The 26,331-nt window shown below is 46.0% G+C and overlaps 1 protein-coding gene across 4 annotated transcripts in view; it reads left to right on the top strand.

Annotated features, from left to right (window-relative positions):
• DPP6 (dipeptidyl peptidase like 6) overlaps window positions 1-26,331 on the top strand; it is a 791,001-nt gene that overhangs the window by 441,666 nt on the left and 323,004 nt on the right. For all 4 annotated transcript variants that reach the window (XM_044246903.1, XM_044246901.1, XM_044246902.1 and 1 more), the window contains exon 2: window positions 10,691-10,805. In XM_044246903.1, coding sequence (XP_044102838.1) covers window positions 10,691-10,805 — 115 coding nt within the window. The remainder of the gene's footprint in view (window positions 1-10,690; window positions 10,806-26,331) is intronic.

Here is a 26,331-nt window from a genome sequence, read left to right on the forward strand (position 1 = left end):
CAATGATTAGAAAGCTGTTTTACCATCCTGAGATCTACGCACCATTGATTTTGTAATTTGTTGCTACCTTCTACTTATAGTAAATGGTCCATAACACATAAAAGAAATTAATGTCCGAGCTTTTCACGGGGAATAAATATTAGAGAGAAAACACATTTAGACAGTAGACTAGAGCAGAGGGATGGGAGATCCCACGCTCAGTTCTTGTAGCTCATTTTCTCCCAATAATTGTCGTACTTGGTATGGGAATATTTTACCTGTTGGGTATTTGATTCCACCTTGCCCTGATAACTGATACATTTTAAGGCTCGGTGGGCCACGGAACTCTTCCTGGTCTTTCTCAGTGCATTTTCCCCGATGTCTGTAAACAAATGAAAAGATTAACGCTTGCCTTCTTCTGGAAGTTATCGGGGGGCTTACGACATCCTTCAGTGACGTCTTGTTGCATCGAGGGCCAAACACAGAAGACACGGCACTGTCTCCGAGGCAGGTTTTAGGGGCGCCCCCCTCCGGGGACACTGCACCAGGTCTCACGCCGGCTTCTCTGTGCTCCCCCTACATGCAAACCGCCTCCCCCAACTATTCACCTGGCTAACTCCTGCACACCCTCCAACTCTCAAAGTAAATCCTGAGAGCCCTTGGTGCCGCTCCCATCGTGACGCCCCCCGGAGCCCCTGACTTGTGTCCTCAGCGCCCAGATATCTCACCATGGCATTGCAGTGGCCTGCCGCCTCTCTCCCTCTCTCTCTGACTGGAGGGAGCGCAGGCAGGTGTCCCTCTCCTTTGCCACTCCTGGCCAGAGCATATGCTGCACGATTGCTGTTCACTGCCCCCGTCAGCCTTTACCGCTGCCACACAGTACAGAACAAAAACTGGATTAACGTGTAAAAACCAGAACCATGAGCTCTCTCGGGGTGGAGAAAGAGTGATCACCAGCGCCTCCAAGCTCCTGCATAGTTTCCCCCTTTTCCCATCACTGCTGCCCTCTGCTTTGAGCTCTGGAATATCCTGGATATTATGGAAATTCCTTTCTTGCTTGTCTTCTTAGACCAAGTATGAAGCCCATCCTTAGAGTGTCGTCTTGCCCCTTGTTCGGTTTTATATAAATGAAGGTGGGTGCTCATCATAGATCCTTTATGTCCGGCCCAGGCCCCTTAAAGTCCTGTCTGTGAGATTCATTCATGTTGTGCTTGTGTGAGATTGGTATTTGTGTCGAGGTGTAGCATTCTGTTATACGGCGTAGAACACCGAGGTAGGCGAAACAATGACAATGGCCTCCCCAAAATGCCTGCATCCCTATCGCCAGAACCTGGGAACGTGTTAGGTCATCTGTCGAAGCGGGGTTCAAGCTGCAGATGGAATCCAGATTGCTAATCAGCTGTATTTCTGTGGCTAATAATTTCCCTGTTGCTACCAATCCTTCCGTTAGACTGAACTATATGAAAATGAGTATCAGTATTAGGCCGTTTTTTTTTTTATTATTATAAAAACAGCTGTCCAGTACGGATCTACTGAATAAATCCCATTCTAGGCCAGCTGTGGTTTAAAAATGCAAGAACTTTCTTTTTGAGTGACTTGGTACCTAAGAGAGTGAATACCTCAAGAAGACCCCATCCTCTTCAAGACTCAGAAATGCAGTTGTACCAACTGTCCTGGCCGGCATTTGCTTCAGCTTGAATTCTCCCCCTCCTGATACAGAGGGGGCCGCCCGCCCGTGCTGGTCTGTCATGGTGGGTGTGGACCACCGAGGGTCTCATGAGGTAACTGCTGTGTTTCACTCAGAGTTTTGCTGGAAGGAGAGCTACATACTGGTGGAAAAAAGGATCTTTTCAAATAAAATGATATGTCAAATCAGCAAGTTCATTATTGTAAAATCATAATCCTGTGAGTCGTTAGAGTTATCACCTGGGTTTTGAGTATAGGTTTGGCCAGAATATGCCACAAAAACTGGGGCATGTGACTTCCTTAGCGAGCGCCCAGTGCCATCTTCAAGATGAAATGCTCTAGGCAGTTTGCTTTGCTGGCCTGGTGTCTTCATGGCCCTGCGTTCAGCTGCTTTGTTCCCAAGCTTCAGAGATGCACTCAAACTAGCTTAAGTAAAATGGAAGATAAAAAATCTCATAAAGAAACAGGAATGTTCTGGGGCGCCTGCATGGCTCAGCGGGTTAAAGCCTCTGCCTTCAGCTCAGGTCATGATCTCAGGGTCCTGGGATCGAGCCCCACATCGGGCTCTCTGCTTAGCAGGGAGCCTGCTTCTCCCTCTCTCTCTGCCTGCCTCTCTGCCTACTTGTGATCTCTGTCTGTCAAATAAATAAATAAAATCTTTAAAAAAAAAAAAAAGAAATGGAAAACCAGGAGGAAGCCTTCTATCTGCCTCTTGTCTGGGTTCCTCTGTCTCTCTAGCTCCTTCTCCCCATTCTGTAAAGCTGCTCTATTTCCCCCTGAACCCACAAGCCATGTGGATATGGGCACTTCCCCTGCCCCTCTCCGTCCTCAGGTTTCAGGTCCGTCATCTCCAGTAAACAGCAGACTCTGATCCCACAGGGAAGCCTGGAGCGGGTTTCTGACCCAGGCCGGGCCATCCCTGTGGCTGCAGAGGGGAGGACCAGGCTCGTGGCGAAGAAATGTGGTGCCGGCACCCACGGGTCGGGGAGGACAGCCGTGGAGACATATTCCAGCCCAGCATTTAATCAAACAATCTGTCTCTCTCTCTCTTTTTTTTTTTAAGATTTTATTTATTCATTTGACAGAGAGAAACACAGCGAGAGAAGGAACACAAGCAGGGGGAGTGGGAGAGGGAGAAGCAGGCTCCCCACTGAGCAAGGAGCCCGATGCTGGGCTCTATCCCGGGACCCTGGGATCATGACCCAAGCCACCCGGGTGCCCCTTCCAACAGCTTCTACGCTGAGCTGGAAGATGGTGTCAGGGTGGCAAGCCCTTTTGAAAAACTGAGCTCAAATTATTTTTGTTGCTGCCGTGAAACTGCTGACAGTTAATGCCTTTTAGGCTTGTTGGTTAGTTACTTAATATTTATGGGGCGCCCAAGGGGGATTTTTGACATCGGGAAGTTGAGCTTGCCAAAATGCTGCCCAGGATAGAAAAATCGGTCTCGAAATTGCCTGTGGGGTTCAGCGCGTCTCTGCAAAGTGGCTGTTGGGAGATCAGAAGGCGGTGTTCTCACCGGCCGCAGTTTGGAAAACACAAATATGCTTGATTGCAAATCCGCGACTCACTTCTGTCGCCACATTCTCACTGAAAGGAATTTCTCTGGAGCCTGAAGTTTGTGAAACTTCTGACTCCGATCAGGACACAGCACCGTTGCTTTGGGTGAGTTATGCAGCACGACACCTTTAAAAGGTTCTGTCAAAACAGATCGGGGCCCACTGAGGTCTGAAGGTCAGAATCACTTCCGTCTGGATCAGTTTCGTAGAGACTCTGTGAGACACCATCGCTTCAACTCAAGAGTCTGCAATAATTTGAGCTCTGGTGTGGAGTCCGAAATAAAAAATAAGAAGTTGTAGGAGGCACATAATGACCATCAGGGGTTTGCCTGTTGGGTTTTGTTTGGAAGCCGCGGCAGGGCTGGTGGAGCAGGAGCTGGCTCTGGGGGAACCGCCCCGCTGGTCCGCGTGGGTTTCAAAGTGCCGTGCCCTCGGGCAGTCACGCCAAGTCCTGTTGTGTGCGATAGTCCGCTCCAGAAGTTTCCACGTTCATGGGAGAGGAGGCGAGTCGCTCTCAGATCCGTCCGTAATAGATGAGCAGAGACTGGTCCGCGGAGAGCCCCCGGGGGCCCGGGTCGTGCGGCAGCGGGGAGGGGGTGCGGGAGGAGACCGAGACAGCCAAGGGGAAGGGGCGGGCCTGAGCGTGGGGCTGACCCGGGGAATGCGCGCTCCCTTCCATGAAGATAACGAAGATAACGGCGACTCTTAACGAACTGACCCTCAGCAGGAGGGCCTGCCGGCCAGATGTAAGCTCCCGTGAGTGAAATCAGCGCAGGGTTTCCCAGGGCGAGACTCGGCTGCCCCCACCAGCGCCGCCCCCCGGCGCACCACAGTGGTGGCTCCCGCGTCTCCGAAATGGCCCCTCAGCCCGCCCACGTGCTGCTGCCCTCGCAGAGTCACCGCGGGGAGTCGGCCTCGGCTGTGTCTGGTGACCACAGGCCCCTCCATTCCTCACAGTCCCAAATAGCAAATGCGCGGCTCGCATCCAGGAGACCCACGACCCGCGGACGCGTCCCAGAGGAGGGGAGGGTCTCGGGACACAGAAGACCCTCCCCGGTGGGAACCCACGGGGCTTCATCGGGGGTGACCTCCGCCCTGCCCCCGCGCACGCTGGCTTGTGTCTCCAGGTCCAGCCGGACGCGTGAGGCCACGCGGGCTGCTGCTTCATGCGTGTCCTCTGGAAAGCTGGCACCAGCCATGAGCTAGACTTGGGTCTGGTGCTCGTCTCGAGAAGGCCTCTCCCAGTCCACGGAGCTGCCCAGCGTCTTCTCCTCTCAATACACTCCGCAAGCCTCCTGGGCGGGGGGCAAATTGACGGGCTCCAAGAAGGACTCGTGTAAGGAACAAAATCGAATTCACTTCCTTCCTCCCTAGGGAGTGGGCCATCTGGTCGACCCCTCTGCCTTTAGCACATGGAAATACAGTGGCCCCGTTGCCAGCTGTCCCCACCAAGGCCAGCACGGCTGGACCTTCGCCGTCCCCGCAGTCCCCGCTTTCCTGCTGCCACCCGATCGCCCCGGCTTCCGCAGCTTCCCGCCGCTGGTCTTCCTCCGTTAGGACGACCCCTCGGTGAGGCCCCTTCTCCCCTCACCCCCGCTGGAAGCGAGACCCCTTTGGTCTCGTTAGCTGTGCAGGACTACATGTACATTCACAGAAAACAAACACGCCATAACCTGTACCCGAAACATTCAGGGTGGGTATTTGCTGCCTGGGGGACGTGTGTGTCACCATGGAGTGAGTGACCTGGCTGTGGCCTCGGTCGTCCTGCTGCAGGGGCCTGACCGAGATGATGATACCCATTTCCCCTTGTGCGAGCTGGGAAGTGGCCAAAAGACATGCAATTCCCTGTGTTTTGGTTCTTTTTAATGTATCAGAAATCTGATGTGCTTTCACGTTCTTCCCATAGTGGTTACCAGATCGTACTGAAGCATTATTTGATAGCAACAGTGATCAATCGTGAAGCAATATCTTATGTTTCTACAAATGTTATCAACTTGATTGTGTTTCCAAGCACACTTGCACTGGGTCCGAACACGCAGGCACTGGGTTCCTTCTTTCCTCCTTCACTTTTTTTGTCCCATCCCTGCAGCCTTCCGTTTCTCTGATTTCTGAATAATCACTTCAGACGTTTCCTGAGAATCTCTACTCCTCATCATAAGGCACAAGGTGTGACGACGTTAGCGGGGCTTGTCTCGTGGGAGGGGGAAGCTCAGGACGGGATAAGGCAGGTTGGGTTTGAGCACGGACGGGAAGGGCCTGGCGGACACGCACGGTGACCCCCACTTAACCCGCTCCCGGGACGCCGCGGGCCTTTCCCTGTTACTGCCATCCGCGTCTTCCGTCTCGGCTGTACCACGGACACACTAACTATCAAGCTCTGTTCACAGATTCCTAAGATAATAACATTCTGAAAATGTGAATTTTATATTTTTAAAACTACCGAACAGCCTAGGAAAAGGGTGAGTTTGTTTCTCATTCGCTTGGTTGGGTTCGTTTTCTCTTTGCCTGAGTTAGGAATAAGTTGAGCAGCAACTGTGTCTCTAGGGACGAGGCAAGTGCCAACGACCGGTGTCACTTTGCATCCCATGTGCTGGGACCGGCTGCGGTCCGTGGCCTCGCCAGCGGAGCCCGGTGCGCGTCCCTGCTCTGCGTTCCGCGTCAATCCACGGTGCTTTTTCTGCCACACACGCCAGCGAGTGACAAAGTTCCTTCTTCTAGAGGCGTCCGTGTGTCCATCCTTCCGTCCTGGAGGACGGGGCCACGGCCCCGGAGCGCGGTGGAGTCTGCAGCTCTGTCTCAGGCTCCGGAACACCGGCACACCCGAGTGGCCCGCGGCCCGGTGGTGACGCAGACATTACATACATAATCTCGTAGTGCGGCCGTGTTCCAGAAAAGCATTTATGAAGTGCGATGGCTGCGTCCCGGTGCAGGGAGCTCAGCCTGTGAAACCAGGCACAGCGTCCCCGACGTGGGAGATGTGCGTCTGGGCCACGAGCTTTGTTTCCCACGGTCCTGGAGACCGGAACCCCCCAGTCACGGTGCCGGCTGCAGTGTCCCGGGCCCTTCCTCCTTAGGTTCCCGGCAGCGCCTTCTTGCTGTGACCTCTCTCCTGGTCTTTCCCGCGTGCGCGTGTGTAGACAGGAGGCAAGCTCTCTGCTGTTTCTTCTCATGAGGGCGCTGATCCCGTCCAAGGGCCCCACCCTCGTGACCTCGTGTAACCCTCATTCCCTCGCCGCGGCGCTCTGCCCACGTGTCATCACACTGTGGCTTCCAGCTTGCACTTGTGTGTGGGAGGGACACAGTTCAGTCCGGAGCAGCCTGACGTCCTTCCTCTCGGCTGTACTTGTTCTTCTAGCTTCTGTTCAAAGGTCATTTCAGTAGAAAGTCTCTGACCTCCTTATGTACAAACAGGCTGCAAGCCCCTCCGTGACCCCCTTGTCCTGCCTTTTTCTTCTCCTAGTGCGTCTATCACTTATTGTTCATGCCCCACCCCTGACCTAGAATACAAGGAAGGAAGTGTGGAAAAGTGAAAACCGTTCAGCTGGCTGAATCGACAGCCATGTGGTCCGTTTTGTTCCCTGCTACGCCCCAGGTTCTCGGGGCAGGACTGGTCATGGAGCCACTAGACAGACGAGTGTTGGACGGACCGGGGGGCGCGCGGGTGGATGGATGGACGGAGAGATGGACAGGTGGACGGATGGATGGCTGGACGGACTGATGGATGGGTGGAAGGTTTGATCACGTCGTCACAGCAAACACTCGGTGGAGACATGCGCTTCCATTTTTACTGGGTCTCCGAGATAAGCCCGTGGTACCAAACAGAGCAGGGAATGTCTTACAGTCTCATTTTCACTGTTGTAGGCAAAAATGTATAATTCTGCCAAGAAATGCACTACTGAAGCTTAGCGTTTCAGGGGATAATTTATTAACTTGTCTTGTCCTTCATGGGAAGCAGGGTCAGCGCTACTCAAATTTTCCATAAGTCAGCTCCTGCACGTTAAGATGAGGAAGTCATTCGAATCTGGGAGCCAAATGAGATGTTCAAGGAAGCACAAATTCATCTGCATTCTAACTCAAGAAGGGTCTCTCTGCTCCAGCTACACCCATGTAGAAATTAAATGTGCATATAGACCATGACTAGAAAGGAAAATGGGGAAAACGGAAAGTTCTGTTTCCTTGGATTAGCAAGATTATACATGATTTGTTTCTTCCCTAACGTGTTTCCTATTAGTATCGTTACAATAGTGTTTGTGTCGGTTAAAAAAGAAATTACCTGTGCTGTGAAAAGTGAAATTTGGCAAATGAAAATGGAATTTAATAAAGAAGATCTGCTTTCATGAGGGTAAAATTGCCTTCCTTCTGGAATGTGTGAGAATGCCACCTGGAGGGCAGTACGGTGCATTTGTCCTTATGAAATGGTGTCGTTGGGGCACCTAGGTGGGCTCAGTAGATTAATCACCTGACTCTCGGTTTCCGCTCCGGGCGTGATCTCGGGGTCGTGAGATGGAGCCCATATCAGGCTCTGTGCTGAGCATTGAGCCCACTCAGAAACCTCTCTCTCTGCCTCCGACCCTCCCCTGTTCCTGTTCTCTCCTGCACCACAAAAAACAGGAGGGGAAGAAGGGAAGGAGGGAGGGAGGGAAGGAGGGTGTCCCTGACCCAGAATAACTTTACTGGAGTGGGCTGTACTGTCATTTCCTGTCTGGCTATCTATCGTACATTCTCCAGCTCAATAATACAGACTGAACTGGTTGTCCGTGCAGAGTACTCTCTTAGTCTAGTGAACGGAGGAAGCAGAGTGGTGCTCCCCTCGCCAGAAGCCCTGGCCTCCTTTCCATTTCCTACCCTTGAGTAACAGCCTCGCAGCTTTGCATCTCTCTCTTCCATCCTCTATGTGTTCATAGAATTTTTACTCTATCGGTCATTATAAGGCATTTATCTCCACCTTCCTTTCTGGAAGGACAAGACTTCCAGGACCCCCATTGTGTGTTCACCAGCCCGTGCAGCTCCTGGCCAAGCAGCTCATTCTATCGTGAGGTGGTACTAATGTTGGGGAATTTTAAAGTTGTACCGAAGCACGATTCTACTTTCTGGAACTGTGCAGAGTAAGTCTCCTCTGTCTTTCACGTGATAGTTCAAGTGGATGAAGACTCTTAAGTATTCGGCTTTTGAGGCTAAACTCTTCCTTGACGTGACACGTTTTGCAAACATCTCCATCTTCCGGTCATCTTGGCAGACACTCTGCGACCATCCAGCCTGGACGTGGACATCACACTGGGGATGTCCTGGGGCTGGTGAGGGGCCCACTGAGTCTCACTGCACTTCTACACGTAAATCGGCTGCACTACTAGCTCGTCAAGAAATTGACACAAAGAGAAAGTCTTGGGCTTCCTCATAAACTCATACACTTTGACCAGTGTCTTTAATAGATGTGTTTGGAACAGATTTTAAAGTTCTAGTTTATTATTAACAGCAAGATTAAAAAGATATCAACTTTTGGAGCTGATGAAGACAGTCCATTCATTTTATTATTCTGGATCTTGAATAAGATTTGGTCTTGACTCTCAAAATATTCTAGTTTGATTGTTACCCTGGGATTTAATATGAGCGGTGTTTGTGAAATGTCCACTAGAGCAGTGACCGGGTGGCTCTGTCAGTTAAGCCTCTGATCCTTGATTTCAGTTTAGGTCACGATCTCAGGGTTGTGAGATTGAGTCCCGTGTCTCCTAGGGCTCCACACTGGGTGTGCAGCTGCTTAAGATTCTCTCTCTCCCTCTCCTTTGCCCCTCCCCTCTCTCATGCACTTGGACCCTCTCTCAAAGAAAGAAAGAAAGAGGAGGAGGGGAGAGGTCAGGAAGGGAGGGAGTGTGGAAGGAAGCAAAGAAGGAAGGAAGGAAGAAAAAGAAAGGAAAAAAAATGTCCACCGGGGTCTGTGAGACATTATGTGTCCTACCCTGTTCATATGAATACCGCTGTTTCAAGGTTTATGCTATTCACAAATTTGGTGAATTTTCGAATTTTTTTTATAAACTTGGGCAGAGTGAAAAGTTGCTGAATCAGCAAAATATGATTACTTCTCCTTGTTATTATAGGCCAGTGATTTTCTTGCCTCGGAAAAATCTATCCATTCAGGAATCAGATCAGTTCAGTATAACTTCTTGTCATTTTTAAGCTTTAAAAACTTAATAGATAAATTCTGCATAGCAAATAAGATTGATAGAAATTTCTAAACAACTATAAAATCCTTTCTTGCTAAGATGGCAGTGGACCTCAGAATTCTCTTAATTTGAAATCTAGATAACCAGTATTGAATATATGCATGTCAATTATTAATTATTTGCCATCCTCCATATAATAGTACCTTTATTTCAATTTGCAGAAATTTGCTGCATTCTAATGAACTTTGAGTTTTGGATGAAGCTGTATTTGGTTCTGGCATCATCTACTTTTTGAGGCCACCTCTATTCTGCTTAATCTTGACTTGGTGTTAATATGAGTTGTAATTATGTCTTGTGATCTGTTTACGGGCTGAAGGAGCAGTGGACTGTTTGCAGTAGGACCATATGTCTTTACTGGCCTTGGGGAGTTAGTTGCTCTTGTATAATTAATGATAATTTTTATCAATATAAACTATTATATTTATTAATTGTTACTTATGAATATTAACCCCTTTGTGTCTCAAAGAATCCCAGCTTGGAATGTAAATTGTATGAGCACCCTAATTTGAAAGGAGTTGAAAGTTGGTTTCAACAGCCAATATGTCTGATTAGCTTCCTAGATCTCTCCAGCTGTTAGCACACCTCAGCAATGTCTCCACATTCTTCACCCCATCCCTAACCCCTGTGACAATGCAAACACAGCTCCTGGGAGGGACTAACATCTAGAATAGGTATAAGTAAATCACCCAGTGAAGAGGTCTGGGCAATCTTGGAGCCTTTCTTGAGGTTCTACAGAAAGAAGGTGCTCAAGATTGTGAGCCGTGGGTCCAGGTTACTTCCACTTGGCACACAGGACGTGCTACAGAAATGGTCAAGTCTGGCACACTGAAATAGAAGTGAGCAGTGTGGATGTGAACGAGAAGGAAGATGAGGGAGGACTTGGAGCTGGCGGTGTTCGTCGTGGCTAGGTTTGACTCAGTGGGGTTGGGAGGCTGTCTGTCATGAAAAGAAAGGCCACAGTTGTCCTATGTTGTGGAACCCAGTGTCCCGAGTGGAGAGCGAGTCAGTTCTCAGCAAAGCTGTAAACATCATAGACTGTGACGTTTGTTCTTGACGTCGGGTTTTGCTGAGGTACGGGGACGAGCGCAGGGGGCAGAAGGGTGGACAGAGGAGCTACTCATAGCTTCAAGGATAAGAATGTGCCTCCTTCACTCTTCGGTGTGGTGGCTCTTGAATCCGAGTATCTTCGTTTGGTTTATCACATTTCTTTACTTCACTCACTGGGTTTCTCTTTCCTCTTGTTGTTTCTAGGAGCTGGTGGGGAGCAACCCCCCCCAAAGAAACTGGAAGGGAATAGCAATTGCTCTCCTCGTGATTCTGGTCATCTGCTCCTTGATCGTCACCTCGGTCATACTGCTGACCCCAGGTACTTACATTTATTCTTGGAAAAGCAGGATGGGAGAAAGTGCCGAGCTGTGCTTTGCAATTTTTTTCTAAGTAACTACCTGTTACATATTTTTCCCAGGTTCTAATTCTCGTTGGGTCATATTGTTAAATGGTTAATATGTTTCAATGAAAAAAATCCATTTTGTATGCTTTGAATTCATTCATATACTTGTTAGCTACATGGAAATGCTTGGCACATGTTAAAATTCGTAATTACTTATTCACACTTGAGCTTAAAGACAGTGGTATCATAAATATAACAAGCATATGGATCTCATGGAATTCATAGCTACTGGATCAAAGACGGATTTTTAAAAATTATTGAAACAACATACATTGAGTGTGAACTAAGAACAGAAGTACTTCATGAAATAACAGAATGTCAGAAAGAACCAGGAATCTCACAGGGAAGAAAAAACACACAAACACCTTCAGCAAAAACCTACAGCAAAAATGTGTACACACCTGTGTCATTGAATGTTTTGAAAATAAGTGCCGTGGGAGCTTGGAGGAGAGAGAGGCCCGTGGTGAGGAAGTTCAGAAGAAGGTGAGATGGGAAGCGGGTTGTGATGGGGTATGAGGTTAAGGAACGAAGGAAGAATTTTCCTGTAAGGTAACCACTGGCAATTACAGGAGACTACGGTGGCCACATTCTCACTGTCACATTACATTCCTAATTGTTTGAACAGAAAAACACAGTTCTAACCCTCAGTAAATGGACTGCACAGGTATAAGGCCTTAAGATGGAAAAAGAAGTAGATACATTGAAATGTATCAATAAGTAAATAAATACATACATACAAGCATACATACATAAATTTTATATTTTTACAAGAAGTACAAGTAAATGATGATGTACATTTAAAAGATCTAAAACTTCAATGGCAAAAAGAGAAATCCATACCTTGAAGCCAAGACTAGGTAGAGGTATCACAGGAAATGCAAACTATAACTGATATCCCTTATGAATATAGATGTCAAATCCTCAACAAAATTCTAGCAAACTGAATCCAGCAACAGATAAAAAGGATTGTACACCTTAACCAAATGTGATTTATCCCAGGAAAGAAAATTTGATTTAATGCATGAGAATCAATATAAAATATATACATATTAATAGAATAAAGGGATGGAAGGAACCCACAGAGCTGACATTTGCAAGGTCCAAAATCTTTTCATAACAAAACACTCAACAAGCTAGTAGAAACTTCCTCAACCTGATAAAGAGCATGTATGAAAAAAAAAACCCATAGCTAATATCACACTTATTGGTGAAAGATTGAAAGCATTTCCCCAAGATCAGGAATAGACCAGGACGCTTAATCTCCGCATTTCTATTTAACATTCTATTAGAGATTCTAGTCAAGGCAATACAAGGGGGAAAAACTACAGGTAAGAAAGAAGTAAACAATCTAATCTATTCATAGATGACATGAACTTGTATATAGAAAATCTTAAGGAACACACACACACATATACACACAAATGCAAGGCTGGATAGTATAACATCAGTATACAGAAGTCATTTATATTCCCATCCATTAACAATGAACAATCTACAAATTTAATTAAGAAATTGATTCTACCTATAACAGTTTTGAAAAGAATAAAGTACTTAGGAATAATTTAACTGAAGGTGTACAAGCGTGTGCACTGAAAAATCAAAAAACGTAATTGAAAGAAATTAAAGAAGATGTACATAAATGAAAGGATAGTCTATATTTATGGGTTAGAAGGTCTAATATTGGTATCATAGCAATACTTTCCAAATACATTTATAGATTCAATCCAATCTTTGTAAAAATCCCAGTTGCCTGCCTTATTGGAGAAATAGACAAGCTGATTCCAAAAGTCATATGAAAATACAAGGGACTCAGAGTAGCCAAAACAACCTTGAAAAAGAATGGTTAAAGTACTTATATTTCCTGATTTTAAAACTTACTCTAAGGTTACAGTAATGATGATACCAGCATAAGTATAGACATATAGTTTAATGGAATAGAACACAGAAATAAACCCATACATCTATGGCCAATTGATTTTTGACAAGGGCGCCAAGATCTTTGGATGGGGGAGGAATTGTCTTTTCAACAAATAGTGCTTGGCCAGCTGAATATCCGCATGCAGAAGAGAAAAGTTGGAGCCTTACCTCAAACCATGTACAAAATCAACTCAATGTGGACCAACAAGCCAATAAAAGAGCTGAAAGGATAAAATTCTTGAAGAAAACTTAGGGGCATATATTTATGACCTTGGGTTAGGCAACCGTTTCTTAGATATGACACCAGAAGCATAAGCAACCAAAGAAAAAATACATCAATTGGATTTCATCTAACTTAACAATGTTTGTGCATCAGTGGACACTATCAAGAGAGGGAAAAGAGAACCCACATAATGTGAGAAAATATTTGCAAGATATATGTTCAGTAAAGGTCTAATGTCCAGATTATATAAAGAATTACTATCACTCAAAACAAAGAGAGAAATAATTCAACTAAAAGCAACCAGAGGATTTTGAAAACATTTATCCAAAGAAATATAAATGGCCAAGAGGCATTAAAAAAAAAAAGATGTTCGCCATCATTCGTCACCGAAGCAATGCAAATCAAACTCACAGTATCCTACTTCATACTCACTAGGATGGCAATAAAAACAAACACAAACACACAAAAAGGAAAAGAACGAGTGTCGGTAAGGATGTGGAAAAATGGGAAGCCTCAGACATTATTAGTAGGAATATAAAGTTGTAGACTCTGTGGAAAACTGTTCAGGAGTTCCTCAAAACTAAACGTAGAATTCATGTATGACTGAGCGATTCCAATCCCATGTATATACCTGAAAAAACTGAAGGCATGTGTTCATACGGAAACTTGCATGTGGATGTCCATAGCACCATTATTCCTAAGAGCCAAAAAGGTAGAAACAGCCCAGTGTCCTTCACCTAGTGAACAGATGAACACAGGTTGGTATATCCGTACGGGGGAATATTATTCAGCTATACAAAAGAATGAATCTCTGATGTGTAATACAACATGGATGAAACTTGAAGATATTATGCTATGTGAAAGAAGTTAGACCCAGAAGGCCACATCCCGTATGATCCCAGAATGGGCAAATCCATAGAGATAGAGGTACATTCGTGGGTGCTAGGGGCTGCAGATGGGGATGGTAAGAAGTAACCGCTTGTAAGTATGAGATTTCTTTTTTTTTAAATTTTTTATTTGACAGAGAGAGGGGAAAGCAGGCTCCCCACCAAGCAGAGAGCCCGATGCAGGGCTCGATCCCGGGACCCTGAGATCATGACCTGAGCTGAAGGCAGAGGGTTTAACCCACTGAGCCACCCAGGCGCCCCTCTTTTTTTTTAAATGACATTATACTTTTAGAGAAACTTTAGATTCACAGAAAAATCGAGAGGAAGTCACAGAGACTTCCCATATGCCGTCTGTCCCCACACAACGTACAGCTTCCCTGGTTACCAACATCCCCACCTGATGGTACCTTTGATCCGGTGGACAAGCCTACATGGCACATCAGAATAAGATTTCTTTTGGCAGTGATGAAAAGATTCTGGAATTTGAGAGTGGTGATAGATTCACAGCTCGGTTAATACACCAAGAACTACTGAGTTGTACATATTAAAAAGTGGAACTTCATAGTACATGAACTTCATCTCACTTGAGCTGTTAGTTTACATGATAGTGGGAACATTATCAAAAACCTGGAGGAGGGGGACTCAGGATTCAATATGGCGCATCTGACTGATGGGGGGTGGGGTGGGGAATGGATTCAGCCATTGAAATCTGAGTAGGGGGAGGGTTAGTAAAGACAAGTACTTGTTCTATTTTGTGATTTGCTGACGATGATTCACCTTAGCTGGAGAGTTCAGCAACCACATACTTTTAAAGTGGAGGGAATCAGGTCTTCCTTGGGATTCATGGAGTACATGTTCCTACCTTTGCTTTTCCTTAAACAGAACGCTGTTTTATACAAGAAAATGATGACTGAACAGTGGATTCTGTGGCTGTCCAGCACTGAAGTGGGGACTTAGAAAGCAACAGTGTTTCAAGTAGTTTGCGGTGGCTGCCGTCCTTCCAAGGCACACAAGTGTCCATGTCACCCAGAGTCCTAGGGCTCCTGCAGTTGTTACTTGAAAGGGAAATAAAAGGGCACCCACCCTGAGCTCCTTTCTCCCCAACAGTCCAGCAGCGAGGCTCGTTGGTAAATGTTCTCTCTGAATAAGTTCCAAACCAGCCCTGGAAGCCTTTCTTCCTTGTGCCCATGCCAACACCCCACAGAGAGCGGTCCTTCAGTCTTCTCCACTGCATAGGGAAGCACATCCCAGCCTCCCAAATGCCGCCGCTAGCCCTGGGAATCATTGACATTCAGCTCCCGGGCAGCAGTGAGCCTTCTGCAAAGAGAATATTGTCTCTGTAACCATTCCCTCTTTGAATGCTGGCGGCCAGTTGTCAGGGGCAACAAGAATGGGCAGGAGGCATCTGCTGGCGACGGGGCTGGAGTGCATCCCTGAATTCCAGAAAAGGCTTTGAAGAGCAGAATTTCTTTCATGCTTCTGTTAAGAGACAAATGTGGCTGAGCCTGGCCTAACCCTTGGGCTCTGTTGGGCTTCAGTAGCTGGTATTTCATTTTACAGGTTGTGCTGCCCAGGGAGCGTGTGTCCTGGGGTTAGAATGATCAGCCACGCCTGTTCAGCAGAAAGGTCCTGCTGTCCCCTCCCACCATGGGCTTTTTGCCTCTGCCGTCCTGGGGTACAGCGCTGGCTTTTGGCAACCAAAATTCAGTCAGGCAGGAGAGAATGTCAAATTGCCCAACCTGCCCCTGGTTCCAGAACTTTCTCGGACCCACAGACCTGCAGAGCATCCTTGAGTCCACCATCAGATGGACAACGGATGTACCCGTTGGTCAAACATTAATGCTCACCTCTTGGGGGCTGAGAGCATCTAGCTTAGTGTTAGATGAAAGGTGAGAAAAAGAGATACAAACGCTCTTCCTGACAGCTTAGTGTCTGGTGATGGGTGTGATGCGTTGCCTGGAGAACTGGGTGTTGTAGGCAAATGATGCATGTGGGAACACTACGTCAAAATCTAATGACATATGGTATGGGGACTAACATAAGATAACAAAAAAAAATGAGTAAGACAAGGAACGTGCATGAGGAGAATTTCACAGACATGAGAAGTGGGAGGTTGGGGTACCAGGTGGTGGGTATTATAGAGGGCACGGATTGCATGGAGCACTGGGTGTGGTGAAAAAATAATGAATACTGTTTTTCTGAAAATAAATAAATTGGAAAAATATATATATAAATAAATAATATAAATAAATAAATAAGGAAAAAAAAAAAAGAAAACAAATGAGAAGTCTAGGCAGGGCTCGGGTAAGGCCGGTTGAGTGGTGCCCATCACTGAGTCACTGACCTAAGGACTGTGAGCCCTACTAAGGGCAGTTGTGGCTTCCACTGGGTGGGGGATGAACAAAGTGCAGCCTTAAGGAGAGGAGAGCCTCAGTGATGATAACACCCTGCAAATCTGTGTGCCACCCTGGGTGCCTTCCCACCTGGCTTTGCCTCCATTTTGGTAGACTTACTTAGAAAATATAGTAGGAGCTTCTTTAAAAATTTAAATTTAGTTAATTAGCATATAGTGTAACATTAGTTTCAGAGGTGGAGGTCAGTGACTCATCAGTCTTCCATAACACCCGGTGCTCATCAGATCACATGCCCTCCTTAATGCCCATCCGCCCAGCTGCCTCCCCTCCAGCAACCCTCAGCTTGTTTCCTATGATTAAGAGTCTTTTATCATTTGTCTCCCTCTCTGGTTTCATCTCACTTTAATTTTTTCTTCTCTTTCCTTATGATCCTCTGTCTTGTTTCTTAAATTCCACATGAGTTAGATCATGTGGTATTTGTCTTTCTCTGACTGATGTATTTGACTTAGCGTAATACCCTCTAGTTCCATCCATGTCATTGCAAATGGCAAGATTTTATTTTTGATGGCTGAGTAGTATTCCATTGTGCATCTTCTTCATCCATTCATCTGTCGTTGGATATCTAGGCTCTTTTTAGTTTGGCTATTGTATATTGGGGTGCACATGCCCGTTTAGATCACTACATTTGTATCTTTGGGGTCAATACCCAGGAGTGCAATTGCTGGATCATAGGGTAGTTCTATTTTCAACTTTTTGAGGAACCTCCACACTGTTTTCCAGAGTGGCTGCACCAGCTTGCATTCCCACTAACAGTGTAGGAGGGCTCCCCTTTCTTCACATCCTCGCCAGCATCTGTCATTTCCTGACTTGTTAATTGTAGCCATTCTGACTGGTGTGAGGTGGTATCTCATTGTGGTTTTGTATTTCCCTGATGTCAAGCGATGTGAGCATTTTTTCAAAATGTGTCTCTTGGATGCCTTCTTTGCAGAAATGTCTGTTTATGTCTTCTGCCCATTTCTTGATTGGATTATTCTTTGGATGTTGACTTTGTTAAGTAGGAGGTACTTTTAATAAAATAATCTTTTTCAAGGACTGCCAGTTTCTAGTCTTATATTCTGGTTTGTTGAAACTCAAATCACAGTACCTGCTTTTTACTTGCCCAGAAAATCCATTTTGAACTCAACTGGGTCTAGCCTTTTGGTAGAAATATTCCCACATTCGTGTGGGTGCCCTTTCCAGCTTGGTAGGAAGAATCACATGGAAGCCCTGTTGGTACCCAGGATCTTAAAGGGCCTTATGGTAACCGTTCTGAACGACAAGTACATTTTTCTGTCGTGCTGTCTAATTACCACCCGTTATGCACAATTTACATTTTAAAGATCAAATTAAAAGTGTTTAAGGCAATCTTACTTCCGAAGGGACTAGCCAAATGAGAATGTGTCCTTTTCAATTTTGTCATTCATTTCTCCCTTGCTAGTCTGTGCTCTTTTCGAAATTTCTCTTTGGCGCAATAGACCCAGAGTTACCTTTTTTAATTTTCAGATATTTAATATGTGCCTACATTAGGTCACATAGAGTCTGTGACTTTTTGGGCAGCTACAGTTCTTGCATTCTGATGAAAAGGACCATTGCCATTCTCCAGTGTCACAGTTAATGTCGTAGGAGCTGAAAAATCCAGCAAAGTCACATTTGCATTAAAACAGCCCGGACGGTTGGCCTTATGGATTTTCACATTAGAGAAGACGGACAATGGTTTCCAATGGAAAATGCCAGAACACGGTGAGGTGGCATGTAACTGTAAAGCCTTCGACATTTGAAGGTCCCAGTGACAGTAGACTCTGGGCTGAGGCCATGTGGAGGTTATGGGAATGTGAGACTCATGAGTCTTTTGGGTGGGGGGAGCACAGAGATGATTTTTATGGAGTTGAAATTTCATCCCTGATTTAGGTCCAATGTCTATAAGTGCTTTGCTAACTCTCAGCTTATCTTTTTTTAATTTTCAATTGGACCCGATAGGCTTTACGGAGAGGGAGTGAAATCCAGCAAATAAGCAGGCATGGCTCATAAATTGGATTCCCCTCCAGGAGAGAGTAGGTGCAAGCAAGTCAGACATTTAATCAAGTGTTCTGAATGTACACCAGACTCAAAATAAGACGAAATGGCTTTGTGTGGAAAAGAGCCATATTAAAATTACATTCGAGAGAATCCCTCCACTTCAGAGGTGTGACTGCTAGTTAACAAAGGAAGTTCTATAATAAACTTTCCATGTTTTTTTTTTAATAGACTATTTTTTTGGCAGGTTTTTTTAGGTAGTTGGATTCACAGCCAGACAGAGAGTCAGGTACAGTTTGCCCAGACACCCTCTGCCCCCAGGCACGCACAGCTTCCCCTGCCGCTTGTCAGTCCCCTCCGGAGTGGCACGTTTTTACAATGGATGAACCTTCACGGGCCTGTCATTATCACTTGAAGTTCATAGTTTCCATTAAGGTGCCCTCTTGGTGGGGTGTCTGTGTGGCTTAGTCACTTCAGCTTCTGACTTTATTTCGGATCAGGTCTGGATCGCAGGGTCGTGAGGTTGGGCCCTGTGTCAGGCTTCATGCTCAACATGGAGTCTGCTTAAGTTTTGCTCTCTCCCCGCCTCTCCCTCCCCTCACTCTCACTCTCTCTAAAATAGATGCCTGGGTTGCTCAGTTGGTTAAGCGGCTGCCTTCAGCTCAGGTCATGATCCCAGCATCCTGGGATCGAGTCCCACATCAGGCTCCTTGCTTGGCGGGGAGCCTGCTTCTCCCTCTGCCTCTAGCCTGCCACTCTGTCTGCCTGTGCTTGTGCTCTGTCTCTCTCTCTCTCTCTAACAAATAAATAAAATCTTAAAAAAATAAAATAAAATAAAATAACAAATCTTTTAAAACTTTTTTTATTTTTTATTATGTTACTCACCATACAGTACATCATTAGTTTTGATGCAGTGTTCCATGATTCATTGTTTGCGTGTAACACCCAGTGCTCCATCCAATCCGTGCCCTCCTTAATACCCAACACCAGGCTCACCCCATCCCCGACCCCCCCTCCAAAACCCTCAGTTTGTTTCTCAGAGTCCACAGTCTCTCATGGTTCATCCCCCCCTCTGATTTCCCCCAACTCCCTTCTCTCCATCTCCCCTTGTCCTCTGTGTTATTCCTTATGCTCCACAAGTAAGTGAAACCGTATAATAATTGACTCTGCTTGACTTATTTCGCTCAGCAGAATCTCCTCCAGTCCTGTCCATGTTGATACAAAAGCTGGGTGTTCATCCTTTCTGATGGCTGAGTAATATTCCATTGTATATACGGACCACGTCTTAAAAAAAAAAAAAGGTGCACTGTTGGTGTGGTGCGTGCCACAGGCTTGGACAAATGTGTGATGCACCCATCCACCATCACAGCGTTCTACAGAAGAGCTCTGCTGCTCCAAGAACCCTCTCTGGTCTGTCTGTTCACCCCTCCCTCCCCCATAACCCCTGGCAATGGTGTTTTTACTGTCCCTGCTGTTGTGCCTTTTCCAGAATGTTATGCAGTTGGAACCATACAATATGGAGACTTCTTTCATTTAAGCAATAGGCTTTTAAGGTTCTTCTATGCCTTTGCATGCTCCACAGCTCATCTCTTTTCAGTGCTGAGTACTATCCCATGGTCTGGGTGGACCACAGTTTGTTTATGCGTCCACCCACCGAGGGACATTTTGGTTGCTTCCAGGTGTTGGCAGTTATGAGCAAAGCTGCTCTAAACATTCACACGAGGGTGTTTATGTAAACGTAATTTTCAGCTTCTTTGGGTAAATACCAAAGAGTGTGTCTCCTGAAATACATGCTACAAGTGTATTTTGTTTTGTAAGAGACTGCCCAGCTGTCTTCCAAACTGGCTGCCCCATTCTGCATCCCCATCAGCAATGAACGAGACTTCCTGTGGCTTCACATCTTCGCCAGCATTTGGTGTTGGCAGTGTTCTGGGTTTGGGCCATTCTGATAGGTGTGTAGTGATACACCATTATTTGAAGCTCATCTTTGAAAAATTCTGGAACAATTGATTTGTGAGCATTTATTTAAAACACACAGATAATGTCATATTGTTAGTGAATTTTCAAAGTGAATAGACTCCTATAGCTGGGACCCACATCAAAACATGGAATTCAGCCAGCATCCCAGAAGCCTCCTATCCTTCTCTCTCATCGTTAATCTTCCCAAAGATCCCCTAATTTCTAATATCATAGAGCAGTTTTGCATGCTTTTAGACTTTCTACATTTACAGCATTAATACAATCATCTAGTATGTATTCTTTACAACTGGTTCTTTTGTTCAATATGTTTGTGATATTTATTTTAGTATTTCAAGTTGTGCTGATGCCCAGTTTTTAATCTCTCTATACTCTATGCATCATCTGTGACAATTGAAAAGTAGCTTAACAGTAATTTAATAACATGTGTATATCATAACAAGTAACATACACCTTACTGTTTTATGGTTTCTTGTAGAAATAGGTGATTTGGCTATGTCTCCCAAGCATTTTCTATGTTTTCTTCCTATATTAAACTCATCCCCCAAATCCGATCTCGTCAGAGTTGATCTGCTGTTTATGACTATGACAAGTGTCCTTTCACAGGACACATCAGGGACTTGATTGGTCTCTGGTGTTGCTCACTTTCCCTCGGACATCTGTAGTTGTGTTTCTAGACTCTTTTGTTCACACCACCTGCCAGCTGGCTGATTGGGTGAACAGTGGCTACTCCGGTCATGAAATAGAGACTTGTTGCTGCTGCCGTTGCTGCTGCCACTCTTGTCATTGTTGTTTCTGATGAAGTTAATCTGTTAATGCTGAGGGAACTAAGTGCTTTGTATAAAGGGTTGGTGCAGATAGTATTCATGGTGACAGACCATGATGTGGGCACGATCGGGGAGGACAGGAAGCATTGGTGGATGGTTTTATGGAAGATGAGGAAGTTGAAAGACAGATGCAGGAGAGATGAAGGAGATCCGAGAGGGCAGGTCACCACAGCCATCAGAATCCTGGCGCGCTAGCCGGACAGAAGCTGCCTGGCCGGGAAGTCACGGAGGGATGTAATTGGTGTCAGGAGTCAAGGCTGGAGGGACGGGGTGGTGACAGGTTGGGAGAGTGTGGAACGCCAGTCGCTGGATTCGAGGTGGCCCTAGTCTAAGGGTTCCGGTCCTTTTTTTTTTGTTTGTTTGTTTTGTTTTTTTCCATATCATTTTATTTATTTATTTATTTTTATTTTCAGAAAACCAGTATTCATTATTTTTGTATCACACCCAGTGCTCCATGCCATCCGTGCCCTCTATAATACCCACCACCTGGTACCCCGACCTCCCACCCCCCGCCCCTTCAAAACCTTCAGATTGTTTTTCAGAGTCCATAGTCTCTCATGATTCACCTCCCCTTCCAATTTCCCCCAACCCCCTTCTCCTCTCCATCTCCCCATGTCCTCCATGATATTTGTTATGCTCCACAAATAAGTGAAACCATATGATAATTGACTCTCTCTGCTTGACTTATTTCACTCAGCATCATCTCTTCCAGTCCCATCCATGTTGCTGCAAAAGTTGGGTATTCATCCTTTCTGATGGAGGCATCATACTCCATAGTATATATGGACCACATCTTCCTTATCCATTCATCCGTTGAACGGCATCTTGGTTCTTTCCATAGTTTGGCGACCATGGCCATTGCTGCTATAAACATTGGGGTACAGATGGCCCTTCTTTTCACGACATCTGTATCTTTGAGGTAAATACCCAGGAGTGCAATGGCAGGGTCATAGGGAAGTTCTATTTTTAATTTCTTGAGGAATCTCCACACTGTTCTCCAAAGAGGCTGCACCAACTTGCATTCCCACCAACAGTGGAAGAGGGTTCCCCTTTCTCCACATCCTCTCCAACACACGTTGTTTCCTGTCTTGCTAATTTTGGCCATTCTAACTGGTGTAAGGTGATATCTCAATGTGGTTTTAATTTGAATCTCCCTGAGGGCTAGTGATGATGAACATTCCTGTCCTTTGTAAAAATTTATAAGTTGTAACAGTTTTTAGAATCTGACAAAACAGTAAGTCATCCGATTATTGGAAAAGGGCACACATGTCCTCATAATCAGCTGGATTCACTTCAGGAGGCTCACACACCTGGTTAGCCTGTCCATGGACCAGGTTAGGGACCAGCTTGAGCATTTATCCAAAACCCAGATGTTATAATAACACAGTACTTCAGTCTCCAACAGAATACCTAACTAAATACCTAACTAAAATAATTCAAACCATAAGTGTTACATTGTTTCATAAGAGAAGTCCAGGGGTGTCTGGGTAGCTCGGTCTGTTAAGTGGGCCACTCTCGATTTCAGCTCAGGTCATGATCTCAGGGTTGTGAGAGCTCATGCTGGCTTCGCATTCAGCGGGGAGTCTGCTTGAGGATTTTCTCTCTCTCTCTCTCCTTTTCTCCTCCCCCACTGTCTACATCTCTCTCAAATAAATTTTTAAAAAATCACACAAAAAAGAGACCCTCTCTTTCCTTCTCTCTGCCCCTCCCCCTGCCTTTAAGGGAAAAAGAAAGAAAGAGAGGAAGAGAAGGAAGAAAAAAAAGAGAAGGAGAAGCCCGGTCATGGCCAGGCCCAGGATGGTTCAGTGGCTCAAAGATCTCTGCTCTTCTCGTCTACGTGCTGGCAAAGTGGCTGCCCTGGCTCCGCACATCACATTTCCTACCCTCACAGGAGAAAAGGGAAAAATCACAGAACTTGCCTGTGTAGTTCTGTCTTTTTCAGAGCCAGCCAGGAGAGAGCTTACTTGCCACAACTATATTATACGGCCTACTATATGTATTATATAATAATATAAGAGCTGGAAGGGGGAGTTGAGAAAGTCAGTATTTGTAAGTGTCAGCCTCTGCAGACTTGGAAGTGTACAGTGGCTCTCAGGGAGGCAAGACCCCCTTTTTATGAAATATTTTATGAAGGCAGTCTTCATTGCTTGAACTTGAACAATGAGTTTGCACCATTCCTTAAACTGAAACATATGTGCAAGGAGGGAGTTCTGACAGATTCTCATAAAAGAGAGAATGAATTTACACTGCTGCTAACCTTATAGTTAGTTGCAAACTTTCAAAGTTCTGAGAAGTGGGTCCCTAGGAGAATCTTAACAGTCTCTACTTTGACTTTCCATCATTAGTTCTAGGATTGCAAGGTGCATCTTGCTTACATATTGAATTCTTACACTAAAGATCCATTTATCTGAAGGATGGGGGTAGATGATCATTGGTGCCGGCTTTGGGAATCTAACCTAAGCAAATGTGCCTACATATTTATCCATAAAGGGCACTTTTCAAAGTATTGCTACATTCTGCATCCTGTTTTTAAGGCATGGTTACATATAAACCATGAAAAGGATAAATCTTCTCCTGGCACTCTGGTTTTCTTCAGTCGGTTGCCTGGTTGGGATGAAAGCCTCTGGGTCAAGTTCAAGTGGGTCTGGGGAGCCTTCAGGACCATCTATTACAAGGAGCTGGCCAGTGTAGTCGCTGATATTTTAGGAAGACTCTGGCCAGTCAGGGACCAAGGGCAGCCATTAGGGAGTCTTAAGTCGAGTTACCAGGTGTGGGTCAGGAACACAGACACAGATGGTCTGATAGGATCCGAGAAGTGGAGAGAAGTCGCCCACAATGAACCAGGTCAGAGCCCCAAGGAGCGTTCGGTTTCATGCTGCAACGGCCCCCACTCCCTACGCGGCAGGACTCTTACCTTGAACCCTGCCGGAACGACCTTTATCTTACCTTGAACCCTGCCGGAACGACCTTTATCACCGCGGCAAAACAGCCCATGTAGCTAGCCACTTGCTCAGGGGGCTGTCGCCTATTCCCCTGTTCTTTTTGTGTGAGGTCTGAAAATGAGCAGAAGCTGGGTTAAGAGAAAGTTTACCGAGCCTCGGATTTATTGATCTTTTTCTCCCTTCCTTTATCCTTACCCAGATTCTTTTCCATCTTTTTAAAAAATTCAGTAAACGTATGATTATCATGTTTTCAGAGGATGCCTTCTAAGGTGGTGGGTTAGTGGGGGATGGAGAAAAGGTCTTGAGGGATCTGCTGGGGGGGAGGATGACTCCCCCGAGGTCCATGTTCTAGTCCCTGGAACCTGGGAACATGGCCTGGGAGTGTCACCAGGGAAGGTCACCTTATGTGGCAAACGGGTCGTTACAGAGATGGAAGGAAGCCTCTGAGATGGGGCAGGGGTTCCCGCTTTATCCGTGAGTCCTAACGGCAGCCACGTGTATCTTTACAAGAGCGAGGCCGAGAGGGACCTGACACAGACGGAGGGGAGAAGGCAACGTGACCAGGGAGGCAGGGATGGTAGTGATGTGGCCCCGAGGCAAGGCGCACCCGGGGCTGCCGCAGAGGCGAAGAGTTGCTCCCCTGCAGCCCTCCCTCGGCTGTTTGCAGGCAGCACATTGGTGATGGATCGTGGCGGCTGCCACGGGAAAGGAAGACAAAGGGAAATCAATGCCTTGCCGGTCCTGCAGTGGCCGTAACTTACAGGCGGGCACTGTGGGCAGTAAGAGCGAGAGCGAGGGGGGTGGGTGCTGCACTCCCCCCCCCACCTGCTCACAGGAGAGGCCAGCCCGGCCTCCCCACCTCTCTGGAGGAGGACGCGCGGCTGCACCATCTGGTCCTTTGTCATCTCTGCCACCGGAGAAGGAACTGCCGGGTAGTCCCGTTAAGGTATCTATTGGGGTGTTTTTAGAATCTGAAGAGGAAAGAATAAGCCCCATCCCCTGCCTTGACAATTTGTTTTTATGATTTTACTTACATGCCTGAGACAGATATAAATGCCTCTTAAAATTCATAGAAAACAAACAGAAAGAGCCAAATCCAATGCAGATCAATCAACAGGGCCAATAAAATTCAAGTAAAAAATAAAAAGTACATTTTGTGTCACAGGCGATGACGATTCCTGAAATGGAATCTCCCTTAAAATGGGCCTGTGCTCCTTGCTACTAGGATGTGGACACTTGGGGCCTAACGAGCCACCCCAGCAGCCCCGCTTTCTCTGTCGGGGGCACCGCACACCTTTGTCCACGTAACAAACCGTGGCATCAGCTGGGAAGGTCAGATTAGCGGACCGTGGTGTTGGGCCTCCTGAAGACACACACCAGTGCAGACACCAGATTCGGGTGTGAGCTTGGGCTACGATCAGAATGTGACTTTACTAAGGATCTCCCAGGGAGTAGGTATAAACAGAAAGAAAAATAGTGAGAAAGCTATGAAATAAACCACCCAAATCCAAATAATAGTAGTACTTTTTTTTGAGGCTACCAGTTCTACAACCCGCCTCTGGGTATCATTCATTACCTCTCACGGATGCTGATGTTAGTTCTGCTGTTTCTTCCCGGGATTCTTGGAGCATGCTTACCTATCAGTATTCACAGACTATTCCCGTCAAACACTTCCTCCCACTTCCTTTCTTCACTCTGTTATGAAATCTTTGATGTTATTTTCAAGTCCTTTATAGATTCCTTTCATAACTTTAAGTGAAAATGTCTTTGTGTCTGTATTTCTGACCTTATGTGCTGCGTCTTGACCCTCCCCGGCTAATCTGGGGAGCACCCCCCCCCCAGACGGCCCAACACCTCCCGTCCTTCCTCACAGCTTTGGATAATATTTGCAGCCTCTTTTCTCACTTGAATAAAATCTCCCACCAAATAATAACAGGTTGATTGAAAAATGGAAAACTCATTTAAAACATTCGCGTTTGTCTTGAGGCACTCGGGCCAGGCGGACTTGCATTTCTTCAAATCCATTAGTAGCTACGATCTAGTTTATTGCTATTTGGACCTTGACTCAAACCTGTTTTCTTAGCAGTCTTAATGGATTATTTCTACTTGAAACGAACACATAACACCGTCCTTATTGAGAACAAAATGAATGCCAATGTAGAATGCGCTCATCAAACACAGGGGTAAGTTCAGAAAGGTTGCAGGACACCAGATCAATATGCAAATACCGTGTTTCATGGACTAGCAACAAAGAGTAGGAATT

Source organism: Neovison vison, chromosome 4 (assembly GCF_020171115.1).
Source record: "Neovison vison isolate M4711 chromosome 4, ASM_NN_V1, whole genome shotgun sequence".
Classification (NCBI taxonomy): domain Eukaryota; kingdom Metazoa; phylum Chordata; class Mammalia; order Carnivora; family Mustelidae; genus Neogale; species Neogale vison.